At 48.5% G+C, this 18,108-nt stretch overlaps 2 protein-coding genes across 4 annotated transcripts in view; one reads left to right on the forward strand and one right to left on the reverse strand.

Moving 5' to 3' along the window:
- The window catches only part of LOC146509238 (pleckstrin homology domain-containing family O member 1-like), a 15,846-nt gene extending 9,484 nt beyond the window's left edge, over positions 1-6,362 (forward strand). The window contains exons 3-6 of the mRNA XM_085176982.1: positions 1-83; positions 2,623-2,727; positions 3,716-3,814; positions 4,276-6,362. The exon at positions 1-83 is cut by the window's left edge and continues 58 nt beyond it. Coding sequence (XP_085033108.1) covers positions 1-83; positions 2,623-2,727; positions 3,716-3,814; positions 4,276-4,929 — 941 coding nt within the window. The 3' untranslated portion in view covers positions 4,930-6,362. The remainder of the gene's footprint in view (positions 84-2,622; positions 2,728-3,715; positions 3,815-4,275) is intronic.
- A 2,752-nt stretch (positions 6,363-9,114) lies between these two features.
- On the reverse strand, positions 9,115-16,704 carry LOC146509239 (acidic leucine-rich nuclear phosphoprotein 32 family member D-like). Of its 3 annotated transcripts, XM_085176992.1 has the most exons (8): positions 15,903-16,466; positions 13,498-13,533; positions 12,188-12,337; positions 11,534-11,656; positions 11,213-11,372; positions 10,880-10,998; positions 10,726-10,792; positions 9,115-10,335 (listed from the first exon to the last, which is right to left on the reverse strand). In XM_085176992.1, exons 3-8 carry the CDS (start codon positions 12,245-12,247, stop codon positions 10,256-10,258), a joined length of 609 nt encoding a protein of 202 aa, XP_085033118.1. In that variant the 5' UTR covers positions 12,248-12,337; positions 13,498-13,533; positions 15,903-16,466; the 3' UTR covers positions 9,115-10,255. The 3 variants fall into 3 exon arrangements, with proteins under 3 accessions (XP_085033118.1, XP_085033117.1, XP_085033116.1); XM_085176991.1 differs by lacking the exons at positions 13,498-13,533; positions 15,903-16,466 and adding an exon at positions 16,491-16,704; XM_085176990.1 differs by lacking the exon at positions 15,903-16,466 and having other exon boundaries at positions 13,498-14,102.
- Between the last annotated feature and the right edge of the window lie 1,404 nt (positions 16,705-18,108).

Here is an 18,108-nt window from a genome sequence, read left to right on the forward strand (position 1 = left end):
AGGAACTCAGGAAGAACAAGAGCCGCAGCAAGAAGAACCACAGCAAGTTCAGACTGCAGCGCTGCAGCTCGCCAGGAAACACGGTACACCTGACACACCTGCACACACCTGACACACCTGCACACACCTGACACACCTGCACACACCGTGCTGTTGCCAGCTCACTGTCAGGGGCCTCCATCTGTATGATGATGATGATGATGATTCACAAACAGCCAATGGGATGAGGAGGAGTCTTTGTAAAACTTGGAATTAGGTCACAGAAACATATTTTCAGAACATCAAGGCTCCTTTTTCCTGGTGATGAGTGTCAGTAAGCTCCTCCCACATGTTGTTGGTGTCACGAGAATCCCGCCTGACGGCGGCCTGAGATTCATCTGTATTTGAGTCCGCTGTCACGTCCACAGACACTTCCCGTGGTGTTTGGAGTGACCGCCATAAAAATGCAGCAGGCGAGCGTGAAACTAATGAAAGCTGCGTCCATGTTGGGCGTGCTGGTCCCATCAGAGTCCAGAAGGAGCGCCAGCAGGGGAGGACTCGCTGTGATTAACACCGTCCACGCCTCCCGTAAAGAGCAGCAGCAGCGGTCTCAGCACAGAGGCAGAGCTCTGATTCGTCAAACCTCCTGTAACCTAAGGTCATTGATTATTCATGTTCCCAGGCGGCTCGTGTGTCGCACGGTCTGCACATGTGCAGAAGCTCAGAGTGAATCTGAATAAAACCTCCGCAGCTGGAGCTGTTATTGACCCGACTCAGCAGCGGCTGTCAGTGAGCACAGGTGGAGCTGCAGCTCCAAGAGGCTTTCCTCGACAGCAGCGCGCACACACACACACACACACACACACACACACACACACCAGATGTTCGCAGATACCCAGAATGCTCTTGGGGAAAGGGGGAGGGGCGGATCAAGTGTCCTGCAGACTGGGTGGCAGATTCTATTACACACACATACTTGTCTTTGGGTACTTGTGAGGACCATCACTGACGTGTGTTACCTGAACGGGTCCTGGTCTTGAACCCTGAAACCCCCCCAAAGCTGAAATGTGCCATGAAATGCCAGAATCTGTGCTGCAGGTTTCCTGGTGATGTCATATACAGGACAAATTCTCGGAGGGGCGGAGACCTGATATCAAGGTCCGCCTCCTGCACCGCCAAAGTCTCTGTGTGGTCAAGCCACGGCCTCTTATTCCTCTTATGGAGGCTTATTTTATTTATACATTTTATTACTAACTAACCTTTTTCTTAAACTTCACACAGATATTTTATTTTTAGGCATTTTAAGTTTACTTTTCTATTGATACAATTATAGGAAATCTCTTTTTCTTGTTCATTTATATGGATTTTTCCATCTATATGTATTTTATGTATTTTTTGTTAAGATATGCGGGCGATCTTTATCTTCAAGCTCGGGTCCTCTACCAGAGGTCTGGGAGCTCGAGGGCCTGCGCTCTTCTCTGAGGTCTTACAATAAAGTTTAAACTCCAGGCGTGCTTGAAAAAAAAAAAAGTTTTATGAGCTTTAGCAGAGTTAAACATTAGCAGGAAGTTAGCTAACTGGTTTCCAACTAAAGAGGGTATTTCATGAGTGAAAGATCTCTAAATATACCGCTCTGCCATGACTATAGGTGTTATCAAAATTAATTTCAGAGATGTTTGGAGGGTCGTGAAGTTGGCCTAGATGACATATGATGATGTGCTAGCTGGTGGCTAGTTACAGAGCTATAACTAGGCTAAAACGAACACATTAGCACAGGAAGATGGTGGATGAGGGTCAAACTGTTCTCAGTATGAAACCATGAAGACAGAGTAGACTTCAGTCCACATCTGAGATGATTCATTAGTCGTGAATCGGTTACCTGCTCACGGTGAAAAAGTCCTGATCGTGACCTTTATGTCCAATCTGAGAAGGCTTCTTTTCTGAAGAATAAATGTGTTTTGTGACTGTTTCCCTTTTTTCCTTTACTTTATGCAACCTAGAAAAACCCTGCTCGAAGCAAGTTCATGTTCAGAAGTCACACAGTGCATGTCAAGACTTTTATTGTGAAAGGAAGAATCAGGACTATTGCACCTTATGTCCGTGTGCAGAAACAAAGAGCTTCTGTGTGCAGTTTGTGTAACGACAAGATAAATAAAAGGTTTTTTTGACAGAATGGTTGAAACGATAGCTCCATTCTATTTATTCTACTGTTTTCTAGTGCAGTAGAATCCCTTTCTGTGGTTACTGGTGACATCGCAGCACCACTTCACATGATATCCTCCATGTTGGTTTGAAGTGTGACAGTGAGGCCCCTACAGGTCTTTGCACTAATAGTGGTCCCCACGTTGACAGACAAACATGTATACACACACACTCACAGGGGCGGGGTCCTTATGTGTGATGTCAGCAGTTCTATCCAATCGGTGTTCACAGTAAAGCAGCTGGCTCTTTTGTTATAACGTACAGACGTGTGTGAGACTGAACAATAAACAGATACTTTCAGCTCGAGGTAAAATCATTTCTGCGTCTGTGGCGTCTCCATTAAAGCTCTAAATGCCTGAAAAACTGTCCTGAACATTAAAAATACAAACCGGCGTGTCTGATGGCGTGGACTAACTCTGTTGTGTCTCTGCTCGGTTGCAGGTTCCCAACCTCGTCTTCCTCGCCGTCAGCCCAGAGGAGAAAGAATCCTGGATCAGCGTCCTGAATGGCGCCATCACCAGAGCCAAGAACAGCGTTCTGGACGAGGTGTGACCTTTGATTATGTAAACAGGAAGCCCCACTGTGTTTAGTCAGTAAGACTGGGCCCGCCTTCGTTCGTCACCACTGAAAGCCGCAGTCGTTAGCAGTTTGTGTAGTTTTTCCAGGTTTAAAGATGGAAGCTGTTCGGATCAGCTGAGGACGTCGGGGACAGTCGACGACCTTTCACCCTTGAGCTGTAAATGAAACTGAATCGAGGTTTTTGTTTCGAGTGTGTCTTTGGCACAAACTGGGTTTTCACGGGAGGTTTGATGGACGTGCAGAACCGTCCGTGGCGTCGTACGTCGAACACGTCAGTGACGCTAAAATCAGGCTTCAGCTTCTGAACGTGTTTCTGCGGTTTGATTCTTTGATACAGGAAGTAGACATGATGAAAGCAGAACTTACTGAACATGCGTGTTTCACGTGACTGGGCTGCTTCCCCCACTCACTTCCTGTTACACGCCTGAGCGGCGTCTGATTTTAATGCAGGTCTGACTCTCGATGTTGGCGTTTCCTGCGACTTTTCTGTTTATTCTGCAGCAGCGCACGTGCCAGAGCAGCTGCTGCCTTTTCCACCGCTCGATACTCACATCGATACCTGATCAATAGTCTTTCACAGCGTGTTCCAGGCTGAACCACACGCATGTCCTATTGATGATGTGCTGTTATATCCAAACTCCTGAGGTCACGACATGCGGTGGCCACGCCTTAGACTGAGGAATCCATCCAATCACCAGGTAGCATAAACAGTCTGACTGTCAACAGGAAGTACGGCCAGCGTCAGCAGGACGTCGAGCTCGTGCTGGCTAACGCTAAGTTACCTACATGGAAGCGTTCGCGGCTCCGTCCATCGGTCTGTCTGCGAGAGCATCATGATGATGATGATGATGATGATGATGATGATGATGACTGCAGGTCGTCTTTATGTGACGGTGTCAGGAGCTCCCACAGTGATTGGTGGCCACGTGCCTTCTTCTTCCTCGTTTGTTTTTAGGTGATGGTCGAGGACGCGCAGCTGTCTCATCTGACTCGCGATCGAGTGAAGATCCCTCACAACCGCCGACTGCCAACCAGAGGCCACCTGCTGGCTGTGGTCAGTATCCTCCTCTTCCTCTGGGACTTTATTCTTCATCAAACCTCGAACTTCTGATGTGAATGATGAGGCAGGTTGCAGGTTGGCAGCTGGCACGTCCTGTTTGGACACTTTTACAGCGTGCTGCCTTATTCTGGGATGTTCTGTGTTATTCAGATTTTGGGGTTATGAGCCGTTTTGAACAGTTGGTAAGTTTTTCCAGTTTTTCGTGTTTTTTCAGCAGAGTGTTTTCTGGATATTTCGAACAGTTCATAGATGCCGTTCACAGTTTTTCTTTGTTTTAATAGAAGCACTGAACAGTTTTTATTTTGGGCTCTTCTTTGGCACAAATCGTTTTTCCTCTGCTTTGCACCTAAACATTTGTTCTGACCTGTCAGGCATGTGCAGACTGACTGTGCGACTCTTCGTTCTGGTCGTCAGACTCTTTGTGTCTTTGTTGATTTTCCTCCTCTCTCTGTCAGGCCTCCACCTCCTCCTCGGATGGGATGCTGACTCTGGACCTGATCCAGGAAGAGGATGCTGCAAACGCTCAAGGAGCCGGCTTGGAAAATTCCCACCTCAGTCCGGACTGTGCCAGGTCCAAAACAGACGGCGCGCTCTCAGCTCGGACTGCCGAGGCTGCTGGGAAATCTCACAGCCTTCCCCGCGAGGTGACGGTGGTCTCGGAGCAGACCCCCCAGCCAGAAAAACGCCTCACGACGGCAGAGAAAAACCGCTGCGCCTCCATGGATGAGATCCTGAGCCACTCTGAGACCAGAGCCGATAAGAGTAAAGCGGCGGCAGGGAGTCGTTCGCCTGCCTCCGCACCGACCGCCGCGATGGCGCCCGTCAGTCGGCTGCAGGAGCTCATCAGCCAGAAGTTGGAGAAGACGGAAAGGCTGCTGAAGGAAGTGCGGGGCGACAGCGAGGGTGAGCGGGGAATGGTGAGGTGGGGGAAGGAGTCGACCGAGGCAGAAAGACTCCTGAAGGAGGCGAAGGCGTCCTGGAGTCAGGCGCAGGAGGTGCTGGAGGAGGTGAAGGAGCTCAGGGCGTTGTACCAACAGCTGGACTCCACCTCGCCCATCACCTCTTCTAAAAGTTCCAGACTAAACCCGGACCGCAAGAGCCTGATGTGAGCCGGCCGGCACGACTCGGGCGAGCGGTCGTGTCCGATGGACTTCAGATGAAGATGGACGAATCACTTTGAAACTCTTTAAATTCAGGTTGTAGCTGCTTCCAGGACTTGATGCCTGAGGCATCGATCCCTCAGAGACTAACCTACAGGTCAAACCTCCAAAACCTAACAGGAAGTGTTCCTCAGAAGGTTCCTGATTCTGGTTGGTCGGCTCGCTGCCTTTGATTAACCCGAGTAGTTTTCAGTTTAGGTTCCTTTAAAGGAAACTTAGCTGACGTCAGTGTCAGAGAGACCGGAAATGTGCCAAGACGAGAGTTTGAGACGTGGAAACTGTGGCCCCCGATCTCATCCTGGCCTTACCTGTGGATCCTTTGTGCTTCCTGGGACAAACCTTCAGTTTGAGGCTTGAACTGAAGAGTAATCAGTCGACGGTGTGAATGCAGGGTGGAGGTCAGAGTTGGAGGACGACTCTGAAAGTGACGAACTGCTGATGATTGATTTCAGCGTCACGGACCAGCTTTTTCTGGAGCTCTGGACTTCCATCAGAACCAGTTAATGCGACTGGTTTTGTTCTGACTGCAGAGGAGGTCGGAGCGATGTTTGTGCAGCTGTTATTAAGGAATTTAAAGTCGGTACATGAAGTTTTGCTTTTGGCGTCCGCTTCAGCCGTCAAACAACAGACCAGAACCAGGTTCAGCTACTTTCACACGTTGTTAGAAAAGTTCACACAAGAATAATCTGACCGGTCATTGTCTCAGCCGCCGTCACGGCGAGGATGAACCGATCTACGCTGCGGCTTTTGCTTCGTCCTCCTCGGACTCTTCTTCTCTGAATGTGCCGCCTTCAGTCGTAGCTGGAAACTCAGGTGTAAAAGTTCATCAGGAGCTGGACCAACTGTCCAATCAGAGCTCCTGAGCTCTGCACTATGAAGCAGGTTCAACATCCAGGGTGTCTTTAACAGCCATAGCGTGACCTCGAATCATGCGTGTCCATGGAAACGACCCGTCACACTCAGTTTCTTCGCGGTGCACACCTGTGAGCGTGCTCAGACGGTTTTTCGATTCCACAATAACAATCAGCGAGTTTCCTCTAAGTTTATTTTTCTATCAGATTGTATTGAGCTGAAGATGATCGAGGCTCAGAGCAATAAATAACAAACAGGTAGTTTCAGCACATCCGTCAGAGGCGGGTGTGAGAACCGGTTGATTGTGATTGATTTTATTGATCTGTATCTGTCCTTGCACGTGCTGTATCTGTTTCCTCTTCCTGTGTTTTGATCATTTTATACTCGCACTTCTCCTCGCCAGCTGCTGTAGCCTTAACCCCAGAGGGGATGATGGGAGATGTAGTCCTGAAGGGATGTGAAGCAGGTGGTGATGCTGTGAGTCCTGATCAGTTCATGTGCTAAAATAAAACCTGCAAACTCAACCTGGATCTGTGTCTGTTTAATCTGCTGATGAGGAGTGTGTGTGTGTTCCTGTTTTGAGTCAATGTGGGGCCTCACAAATTGGCTCGTAATGACTAAACTTGAAATTTGACCCCAATGGGGTTAAGTTTATTCTGTGGAACGTTGGATTCAGATTAGATTTAAGGTTTAGACGAATTACATTGTCAGTTTACTTCCACAGACACATTTAATCAGGAACATCCAATCAAAATCCTCAAATTTCACTCGCCAAAGGCTCTGACAGCACAAACACAGGTGATGCTAGCAGATGGCTAGCAGCTACAGATACCTGTTGGTCAAAGAGGCCACGCCCCTATCACGTTCGAGTATCATCCTGTAAACACGTTTATTTCTGCTGTAACGTTTTAACATGGAGTCTCTGAGACAAGCTCACTGCTGCCTCTGCTGGACGTCAGAGGATCTGCAGGAAACGAATGTGAGTTAAGTCCTCAGAAGGGATGAAAACTGAACTTGAAGTGTGTGAGCTCTTGTTGCTAAGAGACCTGCTGTTGCCAACTGACTCAGCTGAGATGAGAAACACCTTCAGGTCACACCTGCAGACTCACCTGTCTGTACTAATAAATGCTCAGCGTGGCGGTTTTCAGGGCGCTCTCCTGCACCTCGGCTAAAAACGCCTCGCAGGCGCTCGGATCAGACTGAAGGCAGGAAGCATCATCGTGACTTCTGCTGGTTAAAGGTTGCTCCTGCGGAGGAGCCGGCTGGTGTGTGCAGAGGCTGAGCTGAGACGCAGGTGTGATACCTGCAGGGGTTCAGTTACAGTGAGATTCAGCCGACAGCGTGCACCACATTTATCATCCTAAACCTCTGAGGGCGAGAGCGGGACGCTGAAGCCGTCGTGACCAGCCTGTCAAAACTCTAGAGTCATGAAAAGCTGAGGAAGAGCAGGCCCACTCACCAGTGACGTCTGAGAGCTTCAAAGTCCCTCGCTGGTCACCGCCCTGCGGTGGACACGCCTACCCTCGCCTACGCCCCCGCTGCAGAGTAAAGCAGGTGTTTTCCAGCATCAGCGGGTGTGCAGGTCGCTCTCATTCAAACTGGATGCAAACTGCAGATCATTTGCTTATCAGGTGGAGTCTGATGATCGAAACAAATCAAAGACATTTACATACACACACACACCTGCAGCACAGGTGAGGCACACACACACACCTGCAGCACACAGGTGAGGCACACACACACCTGCAGCACACAGGTGAGGCACACACACACACACACACACCTGCAGCACAGGTGAGGCACACACACACACACCTGCAGCACACAGGTGAGGCACACACACACACACACCTGCAGCACACAGGTGAGGCACACACACACACACCTGCAGCACACAGGTGAGGCACACACACACACACCTGCAGCACACAGGTGAGGCACACACACACACACCTGCAGCACACAGGTGAGGCACACACACACACACCTGCAGCACACAGGTGAGGCACACACACGTCAGTGTTAGTCGCCTCCCTGTGGGAACAACACCAAGCGCCATAAACAAAGTCTGTAAGTAAATGTGAGGTGATCATCAGATCGATGGATCGGCGTCGTCTGCAGCTGTGTGTGTGTGAGTGTGTGTGTGTGCGTGTGTGTGTGTGCGCGAGTGTGTGTGTGCGTGTGTTACCTCATCAGTGTCAGCTGACTGCAGGTTTCATCATAAACACTTCTGCTTCATGACTGACCAACGATGGACTGCGAGGTCAGACAGACAGATCCCGCGGTCCACTGAGGCCGTGCTTCTGTACGGTGACCTTTGACCTCTGAGACAGATTATAATGGTAAAAGATCAAAGAGCAGGTTTAAGATGAGGAACAAGGTCAATGATTTGGCACCTGAAGCTTATCAAATCAGTTTGATGACTTTACGAGTCTCACGATGAACTTTGACCGCCTGATCGTCACCATGGCGCTGTAAGACGCCCGAACGCTCGTCTGTGAAAAACAGAGACTGATCCAGACTCTGTTTAATTTCCTCCCTCAAACAGTTTCTATAAAAAGTGAAGTAAAACATTTTTATCACAGAAATCAGAGCTGCGTGTGCTTGGCTCCGCCCCTCGTTGTGCTGTACATCCATATAAGGACAAAATAAATCTTCAGAGGACCGAGTGCTCATGACAGGAGTGTATCGAGTCAAACACACACACGCACAGCAGGAAGTGACTGAAATGATGTGAAATCATTTGATGAGCTGTCAGCAGAAAGAACCAATCATCGATAAGTAAATGAGTCACGTGCTTATTACAAAATATTAAAAATAAAACATTGGAAAAATGGGCGTGGCTCACCAGGGAACTTATTTTAACTAAACATCTGGCCTGTTCTCAGGTGACACATTATGACCCTCACAAAGGGACAACGCTGCCCTCTGCAGGCAGAGAGCTGCAACTACAGCTGGAAACCAACAGGTTGGAAACCTGCAGCAGATTTCCACAAAAAAAGATTCATCATCACTGGATACGGATCATGGCGGCGCAGGAACACAGTCCAGGAGCTGGGCGCTGCCACAGCAGCCAACCCCGAGACTTCCTGCTGGACAAACTGGTGATGGTGGACACGCGCAGTGATAGACGTAGCTACACCAAGAGACGGCATCATCGGGAAGAAGAACACGAGGAGCCGTTCCATTTCTGATTGTTCTTTATTCTAAAGTGAAAAATAAAATTGTTTTCATAATTTAGGGCGTGAATCATTGAGATGTGACGAGAAAGGAGAAGACGTGGAGATTTCAGTCATTTTATTCAAAAACACTCTGGTTACAGCAACACGATCAGAACACAGGAATAAAAAAATAAAATTACGGAGGAGGAGGAGCATCGCTCCAGCGTCACGCTTCCAAACACGACAGATCAGGCCAAACGGACGACAGCACAAACCTACAGAGACCAGTTCACTTCTATTTACACAGGGACCCGTGGGGGTGGGGAGGGAGGCCGCAGACCCACAGGTGACGGGGGGCGGGGTTAAAACAGTAACAGTCAATTTAAAAGAATGAAGAAAAAAGCTTAGGGGAGGAGCCAACTACAAAGAGCTTTGGAGTCATCCAATCAGAGAGCAGAGAGAGGGCAACTCTGGATCCATGTTTGGCGCAATCAGCTGCTGAGAATCATGGGTAGTGTAGAGTGGAGTCACATGCTCAGGAGAACTGGGTTGACTGGGAGGAGCTCCGCCTTCCAGCTGATCGATAATCAATAAAGGAGACAGGAACACGCCGCGTTCTCTAGGCAGACAGTGACAGCGCTGTGATGTCTAAGAGCTTGGAAAGAAAAGTGTCTGGACTCCTTTAAGTGGCTTGAAGATGTTTCACCTCTGAGACGCTTCAGGTCTGCAGTCCAGACGCGTTTCTTTCCAAGCTCCTTAGATCACGATGACCACGATGACCGAGAACCTTCACAGACATGATTGAGATAAACACCAATCACGAAGGGCGTTGCTGGGATTGTTAAATGTATCACAGGAGTGAGGAATGGCGTGTCGCCGCCCCCTGCTGTCTGTGTGATGAGCAGCAGGCAGAGGATGAGGATGTGATGAATCTGGAGCAGACCGAGGGGCTGCTGAGGTGTTCCTATGTTTTTGTCCTTCATGACTTTCCTGAATCCCATATCTGTGCGTGTCTGAGGGAACGCGGCGCATTTCTGAGCTCTGTTATCGACTTCCTGCTGACCAGCTGGCCGGCGGAGGAGTGACATCACCGCGGTGAAGGACAGCGATGAGCCTGATCGCAGTTTCCTGGTTGTCTGGAGCTCCATAACCACGGCCTGCCAGGGTCAGGGGGAGGTGGGGAGGGGTGGGGGGAGGCGGGGGGGGGGGGGGGGGGGGGGGGGGGGGGGGGTCAGATGATATAGCGTACGAAGGTGGTTGGACTACTCGTCGTCGTCATCTTCACCTTCATCATCGGCGTCTCTCTTCCTCTTCTCGCCCTGAACAGCGGCGCCGTCCTCATCTGAGGAAATCAGAGCAGCCATCAATCACCTGATCAATAATCAGTAATCGTTGATCAATAACACGGTGACACTGAGGAGGAAGCAACCCTGACAGAAGGAACTACAATTCCTTCACAGCATTTTTACCACTAGGTGGCGCTGCACGGACCGGGTTTCATCGAACACATCAATCACATGACAGCGAAACTTGCAATGACATCATCGGGTAACCACGCACATGTAAAAGCTGTCACCAGGGAAACGTGGCCTAAGCGTGCAGTTTAAACGCCATGATGTCATCGTTACTGTAACACAGACATCGACGGTGAAGTCACCGTGACGACCGCCACAGCCACAACAACAACCCCCCTCCCCCCAAAAGAATCCAATCACGTTTCAGCGACACAAACCTCCATCCTCTTCTTCCTCCTCGTCCTCTTCGTCCTCCTCGACGTAGTCTCCATCGTCCTCTTCATCCTTAAAATATGTTAAAAACACGTTAAACTGTGAGCACGCCGTGGCAGGCTCCTCCTCCTCTGCTCTGTTTACCTCATGACCTCTCACCTGGATTCCCTCCTTCATCAGGTACGACAGACCGACCTCGTCTCCCTCAGAGCCTTCCTCATCCTCATCGTCGTCTTCATCGTCGTCATCTCCCGGCGGGCCGGCTTCATCATCCTCATCTGGAACAAAACATCCTAACATCAGAAACAGGACGTTCGTCCTCCCCGTGGACCACTTCCTGTCCTTAATCCGAATCAGTCGGCCGAAGGCGACCAGCAGATCTGCACGCGCTCAGTGGACGGAAACATTTACGGCTTAACGAAGCGTGCACATGAAAAACAAACAGACCCCACCCCTCGGTTGGGTCAGAGAGACTCCGCGTTGGCGGCTCACCGTTCTCGGCCTCGGAGTCGGGCACCTCGTTGTCTTCCTCGTCAAACCCGTCCAGGTAAGTGAGCTGAGGCAGCAGCTCGAAGACGCCCTCTCTGTAGTCGTCCAGCGCCGAGACCTCACAGCTGTACAGGTCCAGGCTCTTCAGGTTCTTCAGGTTTTGCTGCAGTACAAGAACAAAGCAGAGGAACCCTCAAAAACATGGACGCCAGACTCCCCGACTTTAATCTGCTGCTACGCTTCAGGGTCGTTTCAGGGTCTCCCATCGACAGGTTCAGGGGCTTCGTTAGCGATCGGCCTAACGAGCTTAATGAAAGGACGTACCAGAGGCTCGATGGTGCTCAGATCCTTGATCTTGTTCCCGCTCAGGTTCAGGTAGGTCAGGCTGGGACATTTCTCCGCCAGCGCGTCCAGACCCCCCGAGATGGTGTTATCGCTCACCTCCAACTGAAACACAGGAAACGCATCATCAGGCGCGCTGAGAGGAGGAAGCAGCACACAGACAGCAACAACTACTCAGCTCATTCCTGCCAGATCTTTCCTCATCTATCGACTCAGTAGAAGTACTGCAGTACTTCAAATACTTTCATTCATCTCCAAAAGTATGAAACTTTGTTTCCACCACTGAAAAACAAACAAAGTCAAACATAACTCCAAATTCTGAGATGAAATCAAAGTTAGTACTGCTAACCAGGATCCAGCTCCGTGGATTTCCTTATTATCCGGATGCAGATGGATGTGTGTGGGCGCCATATCTCTAAATTAGGTATCTCACAATACGCTTTCCTGTGGCAGAAACAAGCTGATGTATAAAAGTGCAATATCGTTCATCTTCTCAGTGTGAGGGTCAGTGCTGGGGTCAAAGGTCATAAGACACATTCAGAAGGTACATCCAATCAGAGGTCACATGTGACGTTCATCACTGCACACACGCCTGACTGCGCTGTGTTCAGGTGTCACACCTGCGGGTGAACTGACCTTGCGTAGTTTGGGCAGTGAGGGCAGTTTGGAGAGCGAGCTGAGGCCGACGTTCACCATGCTGAGGATCTCCAGCCCCGTGTAATCGTCCGTGAGTCCTTCCACCTCACCGTCGCTGGAGCGACAGTTATCCACCACCAGCTCGGCCACCTGAGCGCCACCGCATCACATGACAAAGAGAGTAAAATTTACACCACATTATAGGGCTGGGCGATATGACCCAAAATTCACATCTCGATATATTTTACCTGGACGGCGATATAAGATATATATCTCGATTTTTTTTTTTTTTAAGCCATAAAGTAAGAACAAAAAGAGAGTTCTTAGTCAAAGCTGTGTCCCAGATGTCACACAGGCACTTTTATTAACATAGAGCATAGATGTACATAAAATTTACTCAAAAATAAATTATCAGCATTTAATAATGCAAATAATAATGCTCCATAAATAAAAGAAAACAATGTTGTTTTTGTGCATAACAAAAAGCTCACAATTGTGCAGTCAAAATGTAAACTAAAAGACGCTGAGCATAGTAACAAAGACAGATTTCACAGCTGCTCTGTTCCCAACTTCTACTGTGTGACTGACAGCATTGAGTTTGAAATCCTCTTCGTAACCACGTCTCTTAACAGGTGCCATTTATGGTCCTTATACACAGTAGGGTAATATTACGTTGAAGCACAGTACGTATCACTCCGCGAGGCTCCTCGGTAGCCGTAATGCTCTGACAATCCATCAACCGGTGCAGCACCGTAGCTTACCAAAGTCGTACTAAAACATTTTTGACAGATTGCTGAGCGCTGTGTACCACATAAAATCGCTTCGCGGCCATCAAGCACAACCAGAATTCATACATAAGGCGCGCTGACAACTTTTGAGAAAATGAAAGGATTTTAGGCCGTGCAGCGCCTCTGGGCTGCATGGCGTTAGCGTGGTTAGCTAGCTAACACGTTGACGGCGTCCAGTCCCACGCACGGGGCGATGCGCAGTAACTCGTTAACGGAGATTTGCCTTGTCCATCTTGTCGCTTCCTGTAGGTGAAGCGATGGGGGAGGAGGGGGATTTGTGTTCAGTGAAGGAGGGGCGAGGCCGAGTAATGTTGCGTAAAGACGAAAGAGAGGCAAACTTGCGGCTCCACAAGTATAGTTATAACGTAACATAGACTATATCGATATAAAGGATATTGTCACATCTTATATCTCGTATAAAAATATATCGATATTTTTTAAAAACTCGATATATCGCCCAGCTCTACCACATTATACATCACAGGTTTATTCAAACTCTCAGCTTGCATGCCTCACACTCACCTGTTGCCACCTGGTGGCGTACAAACAGACTGCAGTCTGTGACCGTAAAATATAATGTGTTAAATAAACGATCTTCCGACGCGTCAGCATTTAAAATTTACTGTAGCCCGCCCGGGGTGTGTGGCGGCAGTTTGCCCGGCTATTACACACTCACACATGTCCCTGCCCACAGTTACAGGTGTGTAACTTCATACACACCTGTAACTCTGGGCCTCGCTTGAAAACGAGACCTCATATAGAATACAGGGTGGGCCGTTTCTATTGATACAGCGTAATAACATGGGAATGGTTGGTGATATTAAAGTCCTGTTTGTGGCACATTAGTATATGTGAGGGGGCAAACTCCTCAAGATGGGCGGTGACCATGGTGGCCATTTAGAAGTCGGCCATCTTGGATACAACTTTTGTTTTTCCAATAGGTAGAGGGCCATGTGACACATCAAACTTATTGGTAATGTCACAAGAAAAACAATGGTGTGCTTGGTTTCAACGTAACTTTATTCTTTCATGAGTCATTTACAACTTTCTCTTTGTTCACAGCCATTGACATGTTGAAGAGGTTAACACGTGAGGAGCGGATCGAAATCGTGTTGATATCTGGTGAACGCAGTAACCGGGTTGCAGCAGATTTCACTGCAAGACACCCTACGAGACCACCCATCTCCCATGCTACAGTTAGTTTGCCAAAATGTGGACGCAAGAAAACTGTCACTAATGAAGAAACATCAGTGGCTGTCCTAGCTTCATTCAGCAAGAGCGTAGCACTCGCCGCATGTCACTGGAGAGTGGCATTAGTCGGTACAACTAATGGACCCACTATCGGTACAACAATAGTGGGTCCTCTTCACTTCGCTTCATCAATGGAAACCTCAAGGCCACTGGATATTTGAAATTACTACATGATGATGAGTTTCCCTCTTTATGCACTGAAGCTGGCACGTTCCCTGAGTTTTTCCAGCAAGATGGTGCACCACCACATTATGGGTGCCAGGTCCGAGCATTCCTAGATGAACAGTTTCCTGGAAAGTGGATTGGTCGTCGTGGGCCAGTTGAACGGCCTTCAAGGTCTCCCCATCTGACCCCCTTAGACTTATCTTTGGGGTCATCTGAAGGCAATTGTCTATGGTGTGAAGATACGAGATGTGCAGCACCTGAAACTACGGATACTGGATGCCTGTGCTGGCATTTCTCCTGCTGTGTTGCTATCAGTGTGTGAAGAGTGGGAGAAGGTTGCATTGACAATCCAACACAGCACATTGAACACATTGAACACAAGTGGTCAGAAACTTGTAAATAACTCCTGAAAGAATAAAGTTACGTTGAAACCAAGCACACCATTGTTTTTCTTGTGACATTACCAATAAGTTTGATGTGTCACATGGCCCTCTTCCTATTGCAAAAACAAAAGTTGTATCCAAGATGGCCGACTTCTAAATGGCCACCATGGTCACCGCCCATCTTGAGGCGTTTGCCCCCTCACATATACTAATGTGCCACAAACAGGACTTTAATATCACCAACCATTCCCATGTTATTACAGTGTATCCATATAAATGGCCCACCCTGTAGAATAGAATAGAATTCAACTTTATCGTCATGTCACAGGTACAAGGCAACAAAATGCAGTTTGCATCCATGCAGAAGTGCTTTAGCCATGATATAGATATCTCAGTGAGATTTACCTGTACAAAGGTGAAATAAACATATCAAAGAACACACGTAAAGCTTCACCAGCCCTGGGTTTGAGCATGCGCGGGTCATCATGATTTATATGTTTCGATGACAACGACAACACAGATCCAGCAGGCTGGGGGGGGGAAACAGGTATGGCCATTCTCAGGTACATGAATAACCACGTGGTGTAACGCTGTATATGCCCAGCAATTCGTGAAGAGGAGGCATCTAGTAAACCCGGGTTTCAGACGTTTCACAAAACTAAACGAGGGTCACTTTCCTTCCGTTTCGGTCAGAGCTCTTCGCCCGGGCCAGCACTCCCCCTCTCCCGCTGGATCTCATCCATATAGCGGTTATTACGTGACCAGAAAACCGGCGCTCAGCTTCACCGTTACGATCACCGGTGGGTGAGGTGTGCTCTCCCACCGGTGATCGTAACGGTACTGTGCGTGCGACCGTGTGAGAAACTTTTTAAAAACCCTCTCCGTCGTTTAAATCCGCCTCCCACCGAACCTCGTGCAATTTTTGTGAGATTTAAGCGCGCGGCACTCGTGCGCCTGAAAACACAGCGAGGAGGGCGGGAACAGCAGACTGAACAACAACTGTTAAAACTCCAATTTAACGTGAACAAAGTATCGATTTTAGACAGCGCCTGTGTTGAGCTGACCCGTGTCGACAAAGAAACTGTGGAGACCCTTTAATGATGTTATGGTAGAAAAAAATGACTTGACCTAGAACTATGTGCACTTAAACGCTGAAATGAGAATGGAGTCCGGCTGCAAACGCCATCACAGCACGACCATCGCAGATCAGTAACTCTCTAACGGTGAAGGTTAAAATGGGAGCCGGCCTGGCCGAGCGGTCGCCCCGTGGCGTTCAAACAAATGCAGCGGAGCCCAGCCACAGTCCGCGACTGCATTTTCTCGATACCGCCGAGCACCTGCGGCGGCTCTCGGCGCGCTCACCCAGCCGCGGTTCTGTTATGCGGGCTGGGCTGCGCACTCGGCAGGTTAGCCTGTTAGCCCGTGTGCTAGCTGTGGGAGGCTCGCGCGAGGCTGCCCCGCGAGAAGTGAGCGCGGGAGAGGGAGCGAGCCTGCACGCGGCGGATTCCTCCAGGACCAAGCGGAGTTTCCTCCATGTTGGAGCCACAAACATGTCGCGTCTATTCGTTCAAAAACACCGACAAAAGATCAGTCCGCGGGTTGGGAAAAGTCGACGGCCGCCCACGCCGAATGTTATCAGCATCGTCATAGCTTCACACGGCATCCTTCACCAGTTTCTTCAGGAAATAAATAAATTAAAGTGATGTAGTTACTTGCCTCGGCTGGATTTCTGTTCCTCAGCTCCAGACTAATCCTCTTCTTCATCTCCATGTCGAAGCCCGAACAGAATGCGAAAAAACAAAGTATAACAAAGGAAAAGTGAAAATAAAATGCGCGTCAGTGAGACCCTCCTTCTCCAACGGACACAAGGCGACAACTAAACCTCCATGTTCGCTGTTGCCGGTCCGCCACCGTTAGACCACGCCCCAATCTAATGAATATCCATACTTTTAAGAAGCTTAACCTGCTATTGGTCCAAACACGATCAACTCACTAAGCCCCGCCCTAGCATCTTAGTATGCAGAGATCTCGTCTGCGAGTGGCTGTAAATGAAATAACGTCACTTTAGTGTTACCAATGAGAGGGTAAACATGAAACGTTTAAACTTTACAGGCGCCCTCTCTTTGTCTTTGTTGGCGCCATATTGTAATGATCACCGTGATAATTTTTCATTGATTACCGCAAAATAACCACAGTGTTTACATCAGTAAATCACTTATACACACATTATAGCATCCGGCTTTGTGCCTTTGATCTGACCACAGAGGCTGTTTGTTGTTTCAAGTATTTATTGCAACAATAAACATGACCATATCATGGTTAATCAAAGTATTTTCTAAATATTTTCATATTTATTAAAGGTTCTATTCTCCTTCTTCTTTTTCTTCTTATTAAGAGCCATGGGAGGTGACGTGGTAGAAAAATATGAAACAAATACATCAGATAATTTACTTGAACATTTTTTCTGTAAGGACGCAAAGTGACGGAAACACAGATTTTCACGTTTTCAAGTTTAGACTTTGCTTTCATCAGATAATCAGAGTCCATGATTTTCCTGACCTTTAACCTTCCACCTGTCTGATTGTTGAGGTAAACATTAGATACCACCAAAGTCTTTCCAGACACAAATCTAAAGGCAGCCAGAGACCCTCGGAGCACCTGTGTGGGAGTTATTTGGAAATCCAAAATTTGAGAGTCTACAGAGTAACAGGTGTGTCTGCAGAGAACAACAGTTGCCTTAAGGTGCTTTATGTTGTAAGGTAAAGACCCTTCAATGATACAGAGAAAACCCCCTATGAGCAAGCACATGGTGACAGGGGGAAGGAAAAACTCCCTTTTAACAGGAAGACTCCTCCAGCAGAACCAGGCTCAGGGAGGGGCGGCCAACAAGCTGCGGTCATTCACGCGTGACTCTCTGTAACAGTTGGACACTTTTTCTCCATCAGCATTTTCAGCACTGTTGCCATTTGGTTCCACCAACCCTGTGCACTGGTCAGAGCTGACTCTTTCAACTCCTCCAGTCACATTTAGACTGGGACTCATGCATGCCTGCAGGGGGCAGTGTTCGACCTCTTCTGTTCATTAGCATCTGACTTCCATTTCCTCACCGGGTGCTGCATGCATGTAAGTACAGGCATGTACAGGCGGCCATGTTTTCATTTTGGTTGGTTTTCTTCAACACAGATGCTCTGGATCTCATTGTGCATGTGTGTAGTGACAATAGAAGCGATTCTATTCATTTTGAAGTTTTAGGTCACTGTGAGCAGCATTCTGAGAACAGAGAGCAGATCTCTCTGCTGAATGCTCTGAGATGAGATTATGATGCAAATATGGT

Source organism: Neolamprologus multifasciatus, chromosome 11, assembly GCF_963576455.1.
Source record: "Neolamprologus multifasciatus chromosome 11, fNeoMul1.2, whole genome shotgun sequence".
In the NCBI taxonomy this organism is placed as follows: domain Eukaryota; kingdom Metazoa; phylum Chordata; class Actinopteri; order Cichliformes; family Cichlidae; genus Neolamprologus; species Neolamprologus multifasciatus.